General features: G+C 37.2%; 1 protein-coding gene across 2 annotated transcripts; it reads right to left on the bottom strand.

The window, feature by feature from the left end:
• Positions 1 to 1,750: 1,750 nt before the first annotated feature.
• Positions 1,751 to 19,765, bottom strand: LOC103717162 (vacuolar protein sorting-associated protein 41 homolog). 2 transcript variants are annotated; one of them, XR_015974065.2, is made up of 19 exons: positions 19,323 to 19,763; positions 16,807 to 17,076; positions 16,524 to 16,703; positions 15,518 to 15,778; positions 12,769 to 12,901; positions 12,571 to 12,661; positions 10,279 to 10,381; positions 9,294 to 9,397; positions 9,128 to 9,221; positions 8,865 to 9,020; positions 8,714 to 8,776; positions 8,352 to 8,417; positions 5,810 to 6,010; positions 3,364 to 3,441; positions 3,161 to 3,280; positions 2,952 to 3,046; positions 2,771 to 2,856; positions 2,350 to 2,431; positions 1,751 to 2,255 (listed from the first exon to the last, which is right to left on the bottom strand). XR_015974065.2 is itself a non-coding variant. In XM_088712622.2 (19 exons), exons 1-19 carry the CDS (start codon positions 19,554 to 19,556, stop codon positions 1,881 to 1,883), a joined length of 2,778 nt encoding a protein of 925 aa, XP_088568748.2. In that variant the 5' UTR covers positions 19,557 to 19,765; the 3' UTR covers positions 1,751 to 1,880. The 2 variants fall into 2 exon arrangements, 1 of the variants encoding a protein (XP_088568748.2); XM_088712622.2 differs by having other exon boundaries at positions 2,952 to 3,032; positions 19,323 to 19,765.
• Positions 19,766 to 21,083: the final 1,318 nt, after the last annotated feature.

A 21,083-nucleotide genomic window follows, 5' to 3' on the forward strand; every position in this document is an offset into this window, starting at 1 on the left:
CCTCAAAGATGAGAGGAAAAATTAAAAGAAGTGAGGGGATAGAAAAAGAGGAGTAATCCATGCAAGAAAAAAAAGAGTTACAGGAAAGCAAAATGGATTCTAACGACACTTCAGGCACAGAATGTATGGAGCATAACTTCTCCAAGCGCAGAGAAAGCGAAGCCTGTCTCTGCCCGAGGATAAACCAAGTCCTTGAAAAGAGCTAGAGTTGCCATTAGCTTTCTTTCCAAGGAAGATCCTTGAATTCTTTTCCTTCCATATTGTCCAATACAGACCAGTTGATCCCGTATTGGCTTTTACTTTGAATTTGATCCTTCTTTGGCGCAAAGGCCCAGAGACATTAGAGGGAGGCAAATTTGCCTTTACCCCACACTGAGAAGAATTCCAACCAAAACTTCATATGATTTCATTGTTACGGACACAAAAGGAACAGCCAGAGCTAACAGCCCAACCAACCTCAGCTAAATGCTGAAAAAAAAAGGCAGTTCTCAGCTACAGCAATTCTCCAAAGAGCAGAATAATGATGACAAATAACACCACCTTTGCTTAGGAAGGAATAGAAGGATTTGCCAGTAAAAGACTTGTTATTAGCATTCACATGGGTTGATCATAACGGGACCAAGGTATAGTAAGAGCCAGAAGGTTTTGTAGAGAGATCATTCAGCGTTCGCTCAAAGGGTTTTCTTTGAGTAACATATCATGAATTTCTTCTAGTTCCACAAAGAGAGCACGTATAAATCTTGCAAGATTCCTCATGAAGAGGGGAGGAAGGACGTATAAAGGAGTATGGCTAAACCAAGAGCCATCCTAGAATCAAACAGTAGATCTACTTCTAAGTTGACTCCAGAAGGAATGAACAGAACTGCAGATGTCCCTTCGAATAGAAGAGAGAGAAGATCCTGTTCATTAAGACGGTGAACCTAGATTTGTCTTCATGTATTAGTTGCCCTTGATCCAGGATTTCCGAAAATTTTCTTGCTTGGAGGAAAAACAAGAACACCACTTAACAAGCAGGGGAATACTAAAGCAACAAATCTCACACCTACGAGTTACAAAGCTGATTGTAACTATTCCATTCACCTTCTCTCTGACAGACATCTAAGATATTAGGTACTGTCTTCCAGTGAGATCTCTAGAGGAAAAGTAACATGACATCCATGTCACTTAATTACCTGACATTTTTTACTGCTTCACTACCCAGCAAGCAGAGATTAAAGCAGAGACATATCAACTGTGCACACTACTACGTGATATCTTAGTGTTTGACTAGCATTACTGGTGGAACTGTGTGTGTGAGATAGATGCTATTTGAACAAACAGAAACAGAACAAATTCCCAGACCATGCCCAGAAGAAGTGTTTCAGATCAGCAAAAATTCTGCTAGGCTATCTCCAGTGTGCAATAACTTGAACCATGCATGCTTCAAGTATGAGAGCCATCTGGTGAAAAATATACATAAAACTTTCAGGTCAGATGAAGTTAAATGATATTTTTTAAAAGTTTCAGAATAGGACAGGAAGAAACATGGGTGAAATAAGGTGAAGGTGGCACTCAAATCCAGGTCATTGGCGCCAACACCTAATAGCTTTACTGACCGCAAGAGTTAGCACCCTCAAACTGAATGAATAATTAAGAGCACTCATGACCAACTTGAAGGAGCCAAAGCAACTGCACATACCAAAATGTTAATAATTGATGATTTAACACATTGAAAGCGCTTTTCCGTGAGAAATAATTAGAACAATCCAAATTGGAAAACTAATGAACTGAGAAATTTTTTATTAACTAATATTGAGATACAAGATGCCAATTGGGCAAAAAAGAAAAACAAAAACATAAACATAAAAGCTCACTTATAAACACATATACCACTCAAATATTCATCCATTAGCTGTAGTGCACAACACACAACGCATCCGAGACCCGCCATCACCATCATTGTCATCATAACTGTTAGATACATTGTCCACAGAGTCTGAGCCATCCTGGAGACAGGGGACATGATATGCATGGCAACAAAAGAATACAACGACATTGACATTTTGAATGGAGAAAGGATCAAAGCACAAGCAACACCTCCCATTGCCCCTTGTTCTGGATTTTACTACCATCATTCTTGTCTTTGCTGCCCTCTCAGTTGTTGGAGCAGAAGCCTCATTTACTGTCTTCCCACATGTTTCTTCTTCTATATTGCCCAAGTAGATGGCACGACGGGTCTCTTTGTAATACTTGATCAAAAGGTTGACACAGTCGGCCTGTAGAAATTTGTCAGTTAACCAGAGACATGAGAAAAATCAAAGAAAGAAATCATGGTCAAGCTAAGTAAGAAAATGGAGGATAAAGTTGAACCTTGAGGATATCGTTACATCCATGTCTAAGAGAGGTTTCCGTTCGATAGTCAGTGATGACTTTGACGAGGCAATCTCTTAACCTGTAAGGTTTCAGTAGAACAGACATTATGCCTTTTTCAAAGGAAAGTTAAGAAAAAAAAAGGTACTAAAAAAACTTTCAAAAAGGTATGCCCATTGTTCATCCAGGTGCTGATATGGGATCATTCAGAAGAGAGAGAGAGAGAGAGAGAGAGAGAGAGAGAGAGAGATCTTAATCACCTATGCAGGCAACAATTAACAAGGATCAGGAAAATTTTAGAAGAGCATCAAATTTCATCACAGAGCCAGAACTTCTCAAGGAAAATATCAAGAAAAATGATATCATGACGAGTTAAAATAGTTGAAGATTAAAAGAGAGAATAACAAAAGTTGATGCTCACCGTGGTATCTCTAATCCATTGGGCACCATACTGACAATATACAGAGGATCAAGATTACCAATAGTGTTCTCCAACAACATCCCAACCTGCCTTATTGAAAACAGTAAGTATTTAGACACACCATGCAGGTTGAGACAACATGATAGGGTGACTTTAAATTAGTTTTGTTCCTGTCATGTACCATTTCGGGCTTATGGAGACATTGCTTGATCAACTCCTCCCATAGATCATCATCACACTGTGTACTTACAAAATCCACAGCCTGCACAAGTAATGCTTTTCATCTATCTTCAGCTCATTCAGTATTGGCAAATGCAGTTGTGCAAAAAAAGGGCTCTTGACAGAAGTGGAAGATGTCCTTGGAAAATGAAGATGACGAGATGTGCATACCTCCACTATGTCTTCCAGCTTATTTATGTAAACTGCAAGTGCTCTTTTGGCATTTCCCATTCTTGCAAGGATGAAAGCCAACTCTCTTAGAAGATCTTTTTTGACACAAACTTCATATGCCTGAGAGGTAGCGATAAGTCATTTAATGTTTTTTCTAAAATAAATAAATCACCATTATGTGAATAACTAGTTGATGTCTGAACCTTCTCTAGCTTATAATGGTGACTGCTATGAAGAAATGGGAGTAGCATCCGTGGCTCGTAGTCAGCATAAAGCTCTACCTGCAGAGAAGAGCATGAAATGTTATCTGCATGTTGTATAAGAATCAGAGCACAAAATAAAGACAGTAAGCTTTATCGCATAAAAATAGATGGGTGCGTAAACCACTGGTGATCAAGATTCTACATCAGAACAAATTTTCTCATCCTACAGCAATGAAGACTCAATTTATTAGGAGATGAAGAATCAAGAATTATAAAGTCAAACTCAAAGAAAGAGAACCATTGACTTGGAGACTGTGCTATGGGCTTTGATTAATTATCCAGTAAACCACTTCCGCAAAATCAGTGGAAGTAGTCTCTACAAGTACTCAACAGGGAGTTGCTTTAATCAAAGCTAGAATGCCCAGAGATTGATCAACAAACTGAGATTCTTCATGCATTACAAAAAGCATTTGGGTTGCATCTGCCATTTTTCAGAACAAGAGACAAGCTGGTTGTTTTCCTTTGTTTCCAGTTTTCTGATTACAGGATACATGCTTGGTGGTCGAAGAGTTTTCAGTTTCTAGAGCAAATAGAAATGGTGGCAGCGGAAGTAACACCAAGGTGGTGGCAATGGTCATGGCAGTAATTGGGGGGCTTTTGGTGATGGTCGATCAAGGGATCTAGTGGTGATGATCGGAGACAGTTGTGATGGTGGCAGTAGCAGGTTGATGGTGGTGGACACTGCACAGCAATGACAAAAGGCTGGTGGCAAGAAGAGCGTGTGGATCATCATGGCTGTAGTGGTGGTGACAACAGTGAAGTTGTAGCAGCAGTTACAGTTTTTCAAACAGAGCAAAAAATCGAAAGTAAAATATTTTCTGGAATTTATGGAAAATTTCAAAAAAAGTTCTCTAGAATTGGAGAAAAAAACTGATTTATAAAACATGTTTGTTCTTCTTGATAAGCTCCCGTCTTTCCCTGAACCTATAGTTACTGATTTACTGTTATTAAAAACAGAAAAAAGAAAACAATTGCAATTCCAGGTGCACTCTTTTTCTCCTAATTTCTTATAAAATAACGTTATATGTGACTTCTAAAACACTTAATTGACACAGTTTATGTAAAATACATATTTTACATTAATAATTCTGTAAATCACCAAATCTTACTAGCCAACTTCTTTCATGGCTTATGCACCTAAAAGATGGATCAAAAAGAAAAAAAATTACTTGGCATGTAGCAAATGCTGCATTCAAAAATTTTGGCAAAAAAAAAACAACCTTCATGTTGCTCAAAAATAAGCACATCATGTAACTTTTCATGTCTTCTTCCAGTGGCTTTTGTCAAACATGCAGTTTAGAAATTTTGAGGTTTCTCTATAAACTAACATACTCAGATCGTTAGCAGCCAATTTTCAGGATAGCTAGCTACTGCTTCAATTAAATAATAAGAAGAATCTCAAATGCCACATAGACCCCTAATCACTTAGAATATCACAAGGTTGACCTCGAGATTAGCACACCCACAAAGAACCATGTAAACATCCTTTGAAAGAAACATGTAGAATGACACAGAATTGAAGAAAGGTAATATGTCAATTGCATGCAGAAGTGAGAGACGAACTTTTTGTGGAACTGACTTATTTGAACCCTTCGGCTTTGTATCATGAATTCACTACTTTGCATTACTATATCAAGAACACAAAAGAGAACCAGTACTATCTTCACATGCTTCTCCAATATAAGCAATAATAGTTTTTGTTGATCTTTGATATCAACGAGCATACTGTTCCTTCCTTACCAAAATGCAAGCGAGACGAAGTACCTATCATGCATCCCATACAGAAAAAGCAATAAACTTTAGAATGGCCATCAGTTAGCAAGAATAAGCATGAGCGGCAACTTTGCTCATATATCTGGCAAAGCCTACATTTCATCATAAAGGACTCCAATAGAATCAATTACACTTCTTTCCATATTTGACTTGGTTTTCTACTTTCATCGAGCCTACAATGCTTAAGCCAGTGATGCATCTACTTATTTTCCATCAAAGTGCCATCGTGTACTTTCTTGAACACTGGAGTAACCCTTGTACTCAAGAAACAATGTTTAGAGGACATATTAAATCTCATTGACAATCAGGCTGCCACCTGCTGAGACCAATGTTTCTCATGATTCTTTAAATTAACTCAGTACCCCACTCTCTACTATATCACCGTATACCTGAAAAATCCCATGATGAAGTTTGAACTATAAAAAGGATGTCCTGTATTTCTTTTTATTTTCCAATTCAGATCGAAAGAGATTGGATGTGCCAGAAAATTATAGTAGAAGGAAATTGATGGCCTATTTTTCTTTTGAATTTTTAAGAATCAGTGAAAAAGGAAAAATGTTGCAGCGTGGCCGTGCAACAAAAATAATTAAGCCACAAGAAAAAGAAAAAATACCTGCAAATCATGGAATTCCTTCCCTGCTTCTGAGTCAATGTCAAACAGTGAATGCAGGTATAAATGCAAGAAAAATCTATTATCACACTTTTGCCTGGCATGCAACAGTTGACCAGCAACTTCAGAAGGGGATATTATATCACGGTGTTGGATCAATAGAGATACAGCTCTTTTACTGTCCAGGATCATTAGCTGGACTACCTGTCGAATGGACGAGAACAGTTAATATATAGCATGCATAAAATTACTAAACAAAGCACAAGATCTTTCAAGGAATAAATGTTGAGCGGCGCTATGTTAATTATCACATTGACATCTATGTCATGACGTAAATTTCCATTTTATTCCACTGAGCAGGAAAAAAGACAACAAATTGAGGGTTTAATAACATCCACTAGCTCTGCATGATCGTGAAAGAACTGAAATGATACTGAAAAAGAGCATTCTAAGGATTCATGTTCCCCAAATACTTTTTTCTGTTTCAGTTTTTTTAATGAAAAAAATAGAATAAAAGTAGTACACTAACTTGACTGCCAAGCTGAACGAAGCCCTAAAATATATCATGCTTTCTTCCCTCTACACTGTGTGCCAATTATAATATAATGGATGCCCATCATTTCTAATAGAGATTTTACATTAACATGTTTATTTGCAATTGATGACACTAGATGATACTGGTGTTAGCGTTGTAACTCAACAAACTCTTTAATCTCTTTCTTCCATAGCCATCTTAAGTATCTAGACAATAAGCTCGAAACAGCCATCTTAAGTATCTAGACAATAAGCTCGAAACAGCCAAAAACATAACAGCGAAAGAATATTCCAACTATTTGTGGTTAGCCTTATCATTTTGCGCCAACTATTCCAATTATGGCCCACTTCTTCTGTCACAACAAGCTTTTTCAGTTTTCTGTCACAACATCCCTCAGCGTTACCTTAGGCCTTGGCCAACTTCTATTTAGCCCTTCATACAAACCTAAGAACTCAGTCACGATGAGGATTCAGCACCTGGTTGTACCATTTTAGCTGTTCTTAATCAATTTGTCCTCCACTGATGAAGATCCAAAACCAATTTCATTGTGGCCATTTCCCATCCAGTACTTCAAAAAATTAAAAACATATCCATCTCAATATTAATATTATTTACCCATCAATCTGTTCTTCCATGGATCCCTCCTGTTACTCAACATTCTGATTCATCTAGCACTGTGGACCTTAATGTGATTGTACAAATTTTTCCCTTAGTCACCACTACATTCATCAATCACATAGAATCTAAGGACACCTGTATACTTCATTCTCACAGATTTAATCCTATAAAACATGTCATAATCTCTCTGTTCTTTTGGGAAGAAAACCACCTTGTCGAGCTGGAAGACCGCTCTAAAGCGATCCTGCCCATTACTTCTGAGCGAGTCCGGGCATATCAAAGGCTTTGCCGAGTTAACCGTTCCTTCGTTGCCTCTTAGTTTGATTAAGGGTTCTTTTTCTTTGCCTTTCGGCTAGTGTGAAATGAAATCTTGGTGCCAGCTGAGCTAGAATCATTCTTCAACCTTCGTCCAGGCGCCTAACTCGAGTGATTCTTCTTCTATTAGCTTAACATAATCCAAGATATAAATACAATCACACTGTCTTTTGGCCATCAATTTTGACTAGAGATTTAATTTCATTTCCATTTTCAATCTTCATTTTAGTGATTTTAAGCACTTATCCTCCAAGGTTCCTCCATAATTCCAAATACATCTACCTGAAAGGCGACCCCCACTCCAGTCCAAAAAAAAAAAATATTCCTGACCACAATTCAACCAGTCTAAACATTAATGGAAAATAATTTTATTTCATCATAAAAATTTAACTGACTCTCATACATTTACCAGCCTTCCGATCTGGACAGAAAAAGCAAACACCAAATTTTCATCAGCAAGCAGTAGAGGTTTGGAGTAACTAGTGTTCATTATTCTAACGCTTGACCTAGTTTCATTAAAAATTATTTCATACAAATCAATCATAATGCTCCACTCCACTTACCAATTAAAACAGTACCCTCTGACCTTCCAAGTTCTCTTCTCAATATAGAAAGCCTACTTTGTGAACCCATAAGTTCAACTTTGAAGGCCACATCCATTATAAATTTGATTATTACCTTACTCTAGTTGACACTAGAAAATTGCAACATAAATACCATATCTTAGTGATGCATCGCACAAAATGCAAATCTTCATGATGCATATGGATAATGTTTTAGCTCCATGCAAGAAGATGTATAATAAATGGGCTAATTTTGAGCATAGGAGCTGAAAGAACCAATTAAGTCTTAACCATGTTTACATCGAATGCAGCATATCGATAGCTTTTTTTTGTTCCTTTAATCATTACAAAGTATCAACTCTTTAGTAAAGTTATAAAGTTGCATAAAAAGATGGCTCAGAGAACAGGCTATAGCACTAAATAAAATATAAATGAAATGTTACTCCAAGATATAAATAAGGAACTGATTTCATAATGGAATCTTTCATTGGATCTAGCAGGACTAAAGCCATACCTTATCATGAATGGCAACATGCAAGCTATGTTTTTCGACAAAGTCAAATATCTCGACCTTCATCAGCTGAAAAATAAATAGAATAGTAATTAGGTATTGCAAGATGGTAACACAAAGAATGCTAACACGAACTTTCAGATTCTTCCTCTACGCACATCCTTAAGATGCAATTGTTATATCCACGGATCGAAGTACCATACCCTATCAGCATCAGCATGCTCTGAATACTGTACCATGCTGACACATGGTACTACATCTGACCTGTTGTACCACCATAACATACTGGAAAGGTACAGGTAGAGGGACTTCATACCTTGGTTATATCAATTTTAATACACAAAAAGATAGAATGAAACACTTACATCAGCATATAATGAAAAAGCCTTCTCATACTGAGTATCCATTATGTACAGTTCAGCTAATGCCTGTTGCAAGAATAAAAGCTGAGTTACATAGAAGTAGCCAATATAAGAACAAGAAAACTAGATTAATTTTAAAAAAATATTAAAAAACCTCTTTTAGTGAATCAGTCGTGGAGGAGGCATTAAGCTGAGGTTCGATAGCAGAGATAACAGTTGACGTCAAATATAATGTAGCTGGCCATGATTTAACAGTTGACAAGAGAAGCTGGTGAAAAGATGGATTAGTAGCTAAAGCAACAAGAGCAACCTGCATGACACATGTAATTAAGATCAGAATGACCTAAATTGACAGTCAATAGCAATCATGGAATCAGGAAACAAAATTTGCATATCCATGTGACCTGATCTACAGACCTCATAAACAGTATCACGCAGCCGTGGATTTTCTGTAGGCATGTAAGGAACCAAAACAGGCAGCTGGCGGAGATGAGCAAAGTGGAAAACCCATCTGTCAAATAGAAGACTTGATTATGATACAGAATTAAAATGGATAACGTTCATATGTAAGACATTTTCAAACCTCTCCCAAGCTGACGCAGATCCATGGAGTAACTTAGGACACAAAGCAGCAGCTTCTGCATATTTTCTTTTGACAATTAAATGATCAAGGTATCTCAATCCCACCTGACATGTAAGGCATAATCCATAAAACTGTCACAAAATGGAGAGTGCACATATGGTCTGCCATATGAACAGTGGAACCATATGACATAGAACAGTAAGAGAGTAGAAATCTTTACAATTGATTCAAAGATGACTTGAGGCAATAAAAGAGGCGGACGGGGTACTATTAATGAGAGAGGGACTTAAATAAATACTCAACATAAAAACATCAAATCATAACTTGTCAAAGGATGCATGCAGTGCCAGGGGAAAAGGCTTTGTGAAAAAGGATGAATGCCAAGAAACATACCATGTTATTATAATATGAAACAGAGTAACTTTTCCAGCACTTCCTCCTAAAGAACAAATGTTATGATATGCACATGTTTTGCAATGTGATATATGGAAATTAATAAGTTACGGTTAACATGTGCCTGACATGTATGCCAGCCGATAACATTTTCAAAATCTTGCTATTGAGTCATATCAATTATGTAACTCTGGTTCTAGGTTTATGAATCAAAAGGTACCATAATTTATAGTACTTTTTCTATATGCATGCTCTTTATCAACATACGTGCTTGGCTTCAATTTTCGAGGATATTGACGCCATGTGACAACTAACAAGTCCTCTTTAATAACTACAAAATAGATTTAGAAAGCTAAAATTATTCATACAGCTGAATAACACTATAAGTCTAGTATTCATGCCACAGTCAAATTCAAAACTGATCAACATAAAAAGGTGATAAAGTTTACCTAAACATGAATGAAGCTCGTTCAAGTAGAAAAAAGGTATTATTGAGCATTGAATTAATTCATTTCAGTATTTTAGCATACAAATGCGTACAATTGTCATACAATTTGATTGCATTTAGCCAGTGGCAACAGAATCAGAGTACCTCATCAAGAAGCTCAGTCCGTCCTTGTCTTGCTTCAACTGCAGCTAATGCTTTTTGATGCCAACCATGTTGAACAAGCCAAGATATATGATCCTCAGCATCTCTAATAATTAATGCACAAAACCTTTATTAACACCAAGTTTGCAGCTTTATAAAGTCATAAACAAAGCAGATATTTAAAGTAGGACAACTGGTAAAAACTATGAACACCCTAAACTCGAACATTTCGAAATTAAACATATTTTGCTAGAAAACAACAGGTTTCTCAGTTATCATAGATGAAAACTCTCTCTCTCTCTCTCTCTCTCTCTCTCACACACACACACACACACACACACTCACTCTCACTCTCTGCGATGTTCAGAAAGCACATCTAACTTGCAATTTAGGTTCAAGGCATGGTGAGATTTATATGGTAACTAGATTTTAACAATGAGGCTACTACTGAGAATCTGCAAGGAGTGATCACTGTCACTGTTTTGTCACGACAACTATTCATAGATGCCCTCATTATCAGATAACAAGAAGAACGGTATGTATTATTGCATTAGAGTCAATGTGCGAGCCCTCCACAGACTTCTACACCCCCTAGAAAGTGTAAAATGCCTCTACCTAGCTGTTTATAAGCTCAAACAAGTCATCCTAACAGGTTCTAGTATTTCTGTCACATCAATGTGAGATTTACACAAACTATCTTGACTCCACTCCTTTCACATGATGCTCCTCCAGAAGCAACAGAAACCTAATACATAGTGAAACATCATATCAGACAAGTCATAGGTTTCTAAAAATAGTTTGGGAGGAGATGGTGTTCGGTGATGGGCAAGCATAATCATGCACACATGGGATATGATCAGAGCCAGCTTCCTATGTCTTCTTGAATAACAGGAACTGTGTTCAATCGATCACAGCCCTTCATATGACTGTGGGTGGCTGCAGGCAGTGAAGATATATCAAAAGACTGGTCAGTTCCTACACCAGGAAACCAGTTTCATAAGAAACCACCCAAAATTTTTCCCCCTTCTCTTTGCTAACAAACTCACTTTCATGGGGCCAAAGATACTCAGGTTCTTGGAATATAAAGAAAATAAATTGATAACATAATTTAGGAAAGCAATCTCCCCCCCCCCCCCCCCTCCTCCTCCTCCTCCTCTTCCTCCTCCTCCTCCTCTTCTTGCCACTGCCTTCTTTGCTTCTACCATTGCCTGACAACAATATAATCTGCTAAATGTTGCTTCAATATGTCAGGTCATGGTTTGTCCCATCTACTTGACCAGCTTTGGTTGTGAAAGCCAAAGTAAGCAAGGCCATCAGAGTTCCTTTCTCTGTGTGATACATATTCCTCAAAATCTCTAAAGAAACATAACTTCCTATATCTTTTCTCCTGCCTCTTTGTTGAATCTCTTTGAGTGATGGTAACAGAATTGACAATTCTATCAAGTGGTGTTCTACTACTAGCATCTTCATTTTCCCTCCCATACCCTCCTTATGAAAAGTAAAAAGATAAGATCAATGCCAAGAATATTCTGATCATTCGTACTACAACAAATGGTCATCTCCATCTTCCCTCTGGCATGGGCTTCACCTTTAACTCTTTTTAATTATGATAAAATACTTTGATACCTGCTGCTACTTTAGCTGACACTTCATAATTTACTCAACTGCTTAAACGAATCCAGTTTTCCAGAAACTTGCATTCAATTTCACAAGAGATTAATACAAATATGCTGACAGACAAATGCCCGTTTTAAATAGGCTATATAGTTGAGTTTTATATATATTTATCACATGTGGGTCCCAGCCTATTGGGCTGCGATTCCCCATCTGTGGATTCATTGCAGCACTGAAATCAAGCAACAGTTCTTCTATTTTCACTTTTTGAATTCCATTTTCAGTTAGAATTTTCTCATTCTGTTGCTTCATGACAGCCTGCCTCAACATCCATTCCATGGAAAAGTAAAAGTCATATTCAACACAATCGACTATCCCTTATCATTTAGATATCAGAGGTAGAAAATGTGATTCAACAAAACCTAGTAATTTAATCTAATCATAGGTATGATTTATGTAAGGGCATGAATATATCATCTGAATTGATGCATTTTAGTGGAAATTGTTTTCCAACTACATGTCCTAGTAAAGATTTGCACTTTTTTCCTAAAGAAAGAAACAAAGAGTTCAATGCACTGAACTCTAAAATTCAGTAACGTTTATTCAGCATAAAAGCCACATGTTCCAGAAGTAGTGTGTGTGGGTGGGTGTGTCTCTGTTTCTGACTAAATCATCACAAACCTCGGCCTTGCGACCACAACATCCTTGGGAGATACAATATAATAGAAAGGTTCATCACCAGCAGCCCACTGGCCACCTGCATAGCTGTTTCCTATGTCCAAATGCACAAGCAATTTTAAGTTAGGGCTGCTGGCGTGGGTAATTACAATCGATCATGATGAAAGCCTCATTTTATGAGTGATATGAGATGTTGAAAACCTGTAAAAGGGGCATGCGCAAGGACATAATCCTTTGCCTTACAATGCTCGTAGCCATGCACAGGTAGAGCATCTGTTGTAAGTTCTTCATTTTTCCATGTAACAATGCGTACTTCTGGTCTCTGTGCAGTTCCCTGCATTAAAGTTTTCTGCATGTTAAGGATGACAAATCTAAATCTAATTGTTCTATGCATGAATCTTTGTGATTTATAATGGTTAAATACATCTTCAATACGAGCATAAATTAATCAAATGAACCTTTTAGAATGTGGTATCCTACCAAATGATCTCAAAATTCAAATTCTGATATAGCAGTAGAGGAATAAGGAAATTTATAACTGACGTAACAAAGATATGCATGCATACATGGAAAAAGATCGAAAGTATAAAAATTGTATATCCATATTTTGTATACACAATTTGTAACTCTATGCAAGGTCCTAGAGTCTATTGCTATTGTAATTAGTTGTTCTTAATTCTTATTGTGGTATCATGATAGAAATTGATCATGGAAGGTCAGATTAGTTATTCGTGTTCATAGTTCTCTAGTGAATAATAGCTGATATTGATTTTTTTTTCCTCAGTCATTGCTGTCTTGACAAAAATCGTGGAGTAGGTTAGGTTTGCAAACACATATTCAGAGCTGTATAAAACACAAGGAAGCAAGCATCTACAAAGTGGTCTATACAAAAACAATATATTATAATATGTGCAAATGTACCTGGCGATTATCAGATAGAATAATAAAACAGAACAGCAGGTTGGAGAGAGCTGACTAAATTAAGACTGATTTAGATGAAATATCAAAGTACTTAATGACGAGAAGAGGAGAGGAGCAAGAGAAATAAGCGGAAAATAATGACATCTAGACAAAAGATTCTGATAACTAACTGGAGCCCAGTCTCAGTGGTAGTTTAGTAGGAGTTCGATGACCTTTGGAATATTCAGAGAGACTTGCTGCAAGTTTCCCAGCTGGTATTTTATATATTTGAGGCACCATTTGTGAACTACTGAATCAATCAAATAGATTGCAGCTCAAAATACATCATAGGGTCTATTTTGGTTCCTATAATTTGGGAACCATTTCCTCTTTTGACAGCTTTAAAGGCTCTCAATTTTAAGTTACTATGATAGACACATGAGTACATTCTTCCTGATCCACATGGAGGTTGACTATGTGCATTGCTGCATGTGACTGAGATTGCAGAAAATGACATGACAGGCCAACTTAGATTGTTACGATCATGCTAAAGGACTTTGACATCCTATAGGACAAAGATGATACAAATGATCCGTTGATTCAGAGTGTAACCAAGCAGGGCCTCATGAAACTTGACATAGGGCTTAAAGATATAATAAGAGATAGCAATGGAGAATGCAGTGAACTCTGAAGAGCTCCACTATTTCCACTCACCAGTCACAACAATGCCAGTGATGACAACAGTGAAGAGTTTCAGTGGCTGATGATAGATCCATGGCAATGTCATACATGGTAAAATTTATTTGATAAGTTAAGCAACTACCACAAACGATCCTTTGGATGTTCTGAATGGAATGCTCACAGATGATAGGAAAATTAATATTATCCATCACAAAGCAAGATATCCTGTTCTAGCGATGAGAAAGGTGATAATGATGATGGGACTACTAGAGATAGTGGCGGTAATATAAAGTCTCAACGAGACCTGGGTCCACTAAGGAGGCTGGTTTTGGCCCTTGCAATTATGAAGGTATTAATGGTTCTAGGACCAGTTCCAACAGTACCAAACCCTTTTACCAAAAGCTAGACTTACCTTACGAGAGACTGGGAAAACATAAAAGAGAATGTCCTACAATGATTCAGGAGAGCCGTTTGATCTAAATATGGAGACTGATCATTGCTATGATCAGATCCATTTGACATTTTATAGTTTAAATACATTGTTTAGTTTGCAGATATCCAATAGACTGATCATAGATATGGTCAGATCCATTTGACATTTAATATTTTAAATACATTGTTCGCTTTTCAGGTATCCAATACTTCTTCTAGCTATACTCTGTTACAGCAATATACATTAAGAGCATACCGCACAACCTACTGAACAAATCATGTCATCTTTCATCATTCTAGTTCAATGCTTGCAGTTCACCTAGTACATTTCAAACAAGCCCAATAGCTTGGATTTGAGAAGCTGCTGGAAAGTTAAAAAACTGGCCAGATCAAGGTCAGAATGTATTTGTTTGCTACACTTCACAATCTATAGTCATTCTGCTATTTTAGTTGACACTTGACAATACAGTACTCCATAGAGATCATACATGTAATTTATCAAGATAAGAATGAAATCAGCTTCAATTTGAAATGATGAATCCACCAAATTCATTATTTTCAAATTTACAAGGCTGCCACTAGTACCTATCTGTAATTTCAACCCAACTAAAGCATAAAACAAATAACAAGATTAGGCCTCAACAGGGATGCACTTTGCCCAAATAAAAAGATGCACTCAAAATAGAGAAAGCAAGAGCTCTAACATGACGGTATAACAGACTGATTTGAATATAATAAATGTAAACTCACATCATCCAAATTTTGCATCATATATGAATCTCAGTGTGCTGTTAATGTAACATCACAAAGCCACAATACACTGAAAAATAGGGCAGTATCTAGTTTTAAAAAATTGAGCAAATTATAATACTAGTGTCAAATAGGCTTGTATCCCTCTCAATCTCGGGATCATTCTTTTAAGTTTATAGGAAGTTACCTTGTGTGATGCGATAGTGCTACTAAAATCTCTCTCTCCATTCTCCTCCAAAGGAATGTAGGCCAGTATAACTAAAGCATCACCATAGGGACCAATACCAGATATATGGTACTTAGTCTGGAAAGATGCCACAATATCCATGTACTTTGTATTTGATATGGACATGTTCTTTTGTATTCCATTGGTTCGATGAGGCGGATTGGTTCTAATAGCTGCAATCTTTACACATGTTCCCCAGCCAATCACCAAGAGAGTGTCATCCTAAATAGGTTAGAGCAATTGTTACCACATAATACAGCAATCCTGTAGATGTAATAGATAAAAAGAGAACAGAAAGGAGGAAAAAACTGTTATAAACTTTCTAATGAATTATTCTTACAAGAAAATAACATAGACATCTCGTAACAATGTAGCAGAAAAGGACTAAGAGAAGAACAGCATACATTCCTATTGCTGCAAGCAACCATAATTTATTACCCCTCAAAAAAAATGAAGTAAAAACCACATCACTTTTAGAATTTGCAGTGTGATTTCATTAATTAGAACACCAAAAGTAATAGAAATCATACTCTACCTAATATAATATTTCTCAAACTTTTTTCTGTATGGTATTGTAACTTTAAGATACTTTAGGGGTCCATCAAGAAATACAGACCAATTTACACCAATCTTCACATATTAGTTGAGTTTTTGCATCAAGCTAGTTCTGACCCAAATTACCAACAATTCTACCAAATTTATGATAGACCAATAAACTATATTTCAGAATCTAGTATTGAGCTAATTTCAGCAAGAACTTACAATTACTCAAAAATTCCATGTTAATTGTACCCTATAATATTTCAAAATTCTTGAACCTTGCATCAAATCCATATGTTTAAATGGGTCCAAATGTTGAGAATAGTAAAATGGATTGCATCCTTCATTTTTTTTCACATGAAGTACTCGAATTGGACAATATAAGAATGCTGAACTGAGTCAGTTCATATGGCTACTTCCGACTGACCTGCCAAACTAAGTGAGGAAGTAAAAGCTCAGGGCGTGGGCTTCCTCGTGCCCTCTCAATAAATGTGATGCATTGATTGTTTGCCATGTCATAAACCTTCACCCCTGCATCATTAGCCCAAGCAATAAGACTTGTCCTCCACTTCGCAGCATGTATTGGACCTTCAACATCATGCAGAACCTGCAAAAAGGAAAGGGTAAATTGTATAAACATTACAGTACTGGATACTAAAATTCTAAAATTACCATATTTCCTGTATATGAACTTAGAAAACCAGACAAACCTGTTTGTTGTAGCCTAGCCAGTTCTTTGTATTTAAAAAAAGTTGACCAGCTAAACCACCAGCAACAAATCTTCTTGAGGATTTTCTTGAATAATCAGGGTCTAGTGCTATGGTTTTCATCGGACGATGATACTCAAACTTTAATCTTTCATCACTAAAAAGACTGTTTATAACCACAGATCCATCATCTGAGCAGCTGCCAATATATTCACCTTTTACATCAAAGCAAAGGTCATTGACAGTAGCAGTATGATCAGCAAATTCTTTAACCTGAACAAAAAAAAGCAACATGTGGATTCAAATATATAACACAGTAATTATTAAAAACAAGGCACAATGGCAGAAGACAACGTAATCATTTAGTTCAACTTGTTACAAGAAATGATAGGAAGTGCTCTTGAAGGAAACAAGGCACAGTGGCAGAAGACAAAGCAATCGTTAAGTTAAACTTGTTACAAGAAATGATAAGAAAAGCTCTTGAAGGAAACAAGGTTTTGAACTAAGGTCCGCCGTACTGGTACCGGTCGGCGTACTGGTGGCAGGCCGGACCAGTCCGTACCGGTCCCGTATTGGTCCGTACCGGTACGGCAGTCCTACCAGGCAGTTTTCCAATAAAAAGCTCCCGGTACCGGATCCCACGCTGATCCGATACCGGTCCCAGCCCAGATCGGTTCGTATCGGCCGGTACGGACTGGTACGGCGTACCCTGCTTTGAACTGTCTGAAACCATTTTTCTTTGCCTTTTTTCTCAAAACCTCTCTAAAACATTTAACTGCTTCCATTTGAAAAAAAACACAAAAAGAAAACGAAAAAGAAAGCCATTTTTATCTTAGTGCAAACCTAAATTGGTTTTGAAGCTGAAAAAAAATCCATAAAATTATGTTTTATGGAGTATGCATGTTCATGAAAACTTCTTAACAAATCCACTGACTCAACCTTTTACAAATTTCTAAAGGATATTAAAAGCACATTCTGCAACATTTTTCTTTTCCTGGATTTGGAAAAAGAAAAAAAATGTTGCATCTCCACAAAGAACAAATAAATGCAAAGATAAAGAACAAAGACAAGGGATAAAAAACTAGCTTGATGAAAATTTATGACCCTTCAGGCTTCAATACCCTTCAGGCTCCAGGTTTGGATGTCGCGGAGATCTTATCAATTAACAAGATCTTCTTGGAAAAGTTCTTCTCTTGAAAATATCGTGAAAGGGAGCTCTTACTCCTATTTTAAGGATACTTAACCTCTTTTAAAAGACAATTTATATTATCATAAGAAGTACAGATTAGCTGTGTTCTCGATTGCCTCCATCTCTCTAAACCCCTTCATTTTTTTCTCCACTTTCATCATATTTTCAAAACAAAGTCTTCCTGTGGAGATCTTATCTAACCAATAAGATCTCTTACCATCCAAACAAGCCTGTCTGTATTGAAAAGCCTAGGATAGGATAGCCAACCTAAGTTTTTAAGTCCTAAAGGGGTCTCCTTAATTCACAAAAGCAGTCACTTTTGGGTAGGAATGTCTAGCTGAGTCCGCTCAGGGCAGTCACAATTTTAAAGAGGCACAACTTGGTAACCTAGCCCCGAACAGTATAAAACTAGGCCCAGAGGGTCAGCTTCTTGACAACCCTACTTTTAGGTCATGAATTTGTTAACCAAGATTGGTCGGGTTTGTGAAAGTGCGAACAAAGATAAGTACTAAAGCAAACAATGAATATAGATGTAACAGAAAGAATGATAAGCTCTCAAACAACATTAAAAAGTTGGGGTGGTTGGCGGGGGGTAAAGAAACACCTAAGAAGCATTTATGTAAAATAGTGACTGTCTTATTTATTTCTGAATTAAGGCAGGTCATGATAAAGTGGTAGAAAAAGGGGGGTACCTTCATTTCTGAAGAAGGTATGGCATTCGAAACAAGAATCTGAAATAGGTGAGATAGCTATGAAGAAGAGTCATCAAAGTCATATCGAATTTCACATGGAAAGACAACTTAAATAGGATAGAACACAATTTTTGTGACCCTAAGATTCCCTAAGCTCAGCATATGACCAAATCGAAACTTTACATCCACACGAGTAGTGAAAACAAGACCCAAAAACATTGCAAAGCAAACCTGAAACACACTTATTGTTGGTCTTCATCTCTCGATAACCAATCGTTACCCAGTGTCCAGAAAATCAAACAACTAAAGCGCATATACTTTCGCTTGGACACTTGTTTGAAACTACAATCAAGAAAAAAATAGATATACAAGAACTTCAATACGAAAATAAAAAAGACTTTGCAAAAAATTGAGTAAATAAAATTCTAATGACTTGTTGAAAATTGATCTGGCGATCATTATGAAACAAAATTCTAGACGGATCCAGTTGATAAGGATTCGAATTTTGATCGCTAACAAACTTCTTAGTTAATTTCCCAAGACAGGGTATTCAACCAAGAACTGTTCCAATCAAAACATCACCAACGCCTAAAGAAAGGGAAATTCAAAAGCAAAGAGAAAGAGAGAGAAGGAGAGACCTGATTGCCCTGGAAATCAAGTATATGGACGGCGCCATCATGGGTTCCGAGAGCGACCATCCGCTCCGCGATGGCGATGAAGGACGCGGCATCGGTCGAGAGGAGAGACGGCACGCTCCCTCCTAATCTCTGGTACTTGAGCCTCGGTTCCACCTCCTCCTCCTCTTCCACCTCGTCGTCTTCTTCTTCTTTCTCGTCGTCTCCGTCAGCGCCGTTCTCGGACTCGGAGGCCATGATCGCCGGCGAGATCTGTGGGGCAAGTTTCCGACGATGGCACTGTTTTGCTTTCCTCCTCTTCTTGATTTTTGCTCTTCACCTTTTTCGAAATAGGGAGCTCGGGTCGGTTGTCGCTTCAAACATTCGCTGGTTCTTCCAAACGGGCAGCTCCGTCGACTTCCCTTATCAGCGGTTTATCAGCATGAGTTGGTTTCTGGTGCTCTCGCGGAATTTTCTTGATAAACCGGTGAAAGGAAATAGGCTCGGGTTCAGGCGCCAAGCTAGGCTCACTAGATTCTACTAATTTAAAAATATGTACTCTTAAGGGAGGAGGAAAAAAAAACTCACTAGATTGAATTAGATCCTAGCATGTTTTAATTTAAAATAATAATCATTAGCTCTTATAATGATACGAGGCCATCTTTTTTTATGTTACATTATATATAATAGTGGAAAAAATAATGACTATTGTAATAAAATATTTAGTATCAGCAAAAGCATTGTAACGAAATTAACAACTGTTCTTTGGCATTTGCAGTGTTCCCTTATTAATCAAAAATATTTTGTCAAAAACATTTAAAAAATTACCATAAAAAATTTGTTAAGAAAATGGTGATTGGATAATAATATCTGTTACTTTTTTATTATGTTATAATGGTATTTATAGCAGCCACTGCGTATTAGATAACTCTAAATCATGAAGAATATGGAATAAATAATTGCTACTCTGATCGTTAATTATGGTTACAGTGAGAGAGTCTATATAATAGAATAACTCTTATCAACCTTGAAAGGGAAGTTGCCTTGCAACTTGACAGCCACTTTTGCTCCACTTATTTGATTCTTAAATTCATTTATTATTTAATAGTGAAAAATCTTGATAATTAATTTATGAATAATACCACAAAAGTTCCCAACCGCATAAAATCTTGTTACTACGAACCCTTGTACATTTAGTGCCGTCCAAGATTACAGTTGGGACCTGGGGGATACCATGCAAAATAATGAAGGTCAAGTGCAATTGATCTGGTGATCAAGTGACACATTATCTAGCAAAGGTGCATGAGGAAGCATATAATAATCTGAAAAACGTTGGCAAAGATTAAGATGCTAGGAATGTCATCTACCTGTACCAACTTATAAAATCTCTGTGAGGTTTCCCAGGAGTTTCCTCGGCCACCCTCTTTGAGCCCTTCTTGATGTACTTTAAGGATAAAATAGTGGAGTTGTCTTCTCATTAACAAAATATACATCAGTCTATAGTTCTTGATCGAGGCTTCGATCTGCTACCACCTCAACCCAACACCATCCCAGAAGCATAGGCTTCAGAACTTGCCCAAGCATGTCACTGCTCTGCGTGCTTCGCCTGCGAGGACCATCTTGCCTTCTCCATGGTTTGCCAACATCAAGCATTTCACATGGCACGCTCTACATGTTAAAATGCTTATCAAACTGGTACCTGCTATTGAAACAGCTCGCTTACATGGCGACCATACGTTTTCCTGTTAACTTTTTCCAACAGGGGCTCCTGTCTGAATTACCATC

The sequence above is a fragment of the Phoenix dactylifera genome, chromosome 16, assembly GCF_051530095.1.
Source record: "Phoenix dactylifera cultivar Ajwa chromosome 16, Ajwa_hap1_PhDact_Kaust_v1.1, whole genome shotgun sequence".
In the NCBI taxonomy this organism is placed as follows: Eukaryota; Viridiplantae; Streptophyta; class Magnoliopsida; order Arecales; family Arecaceae; genus Phoenix; species Phoenix dactylifera.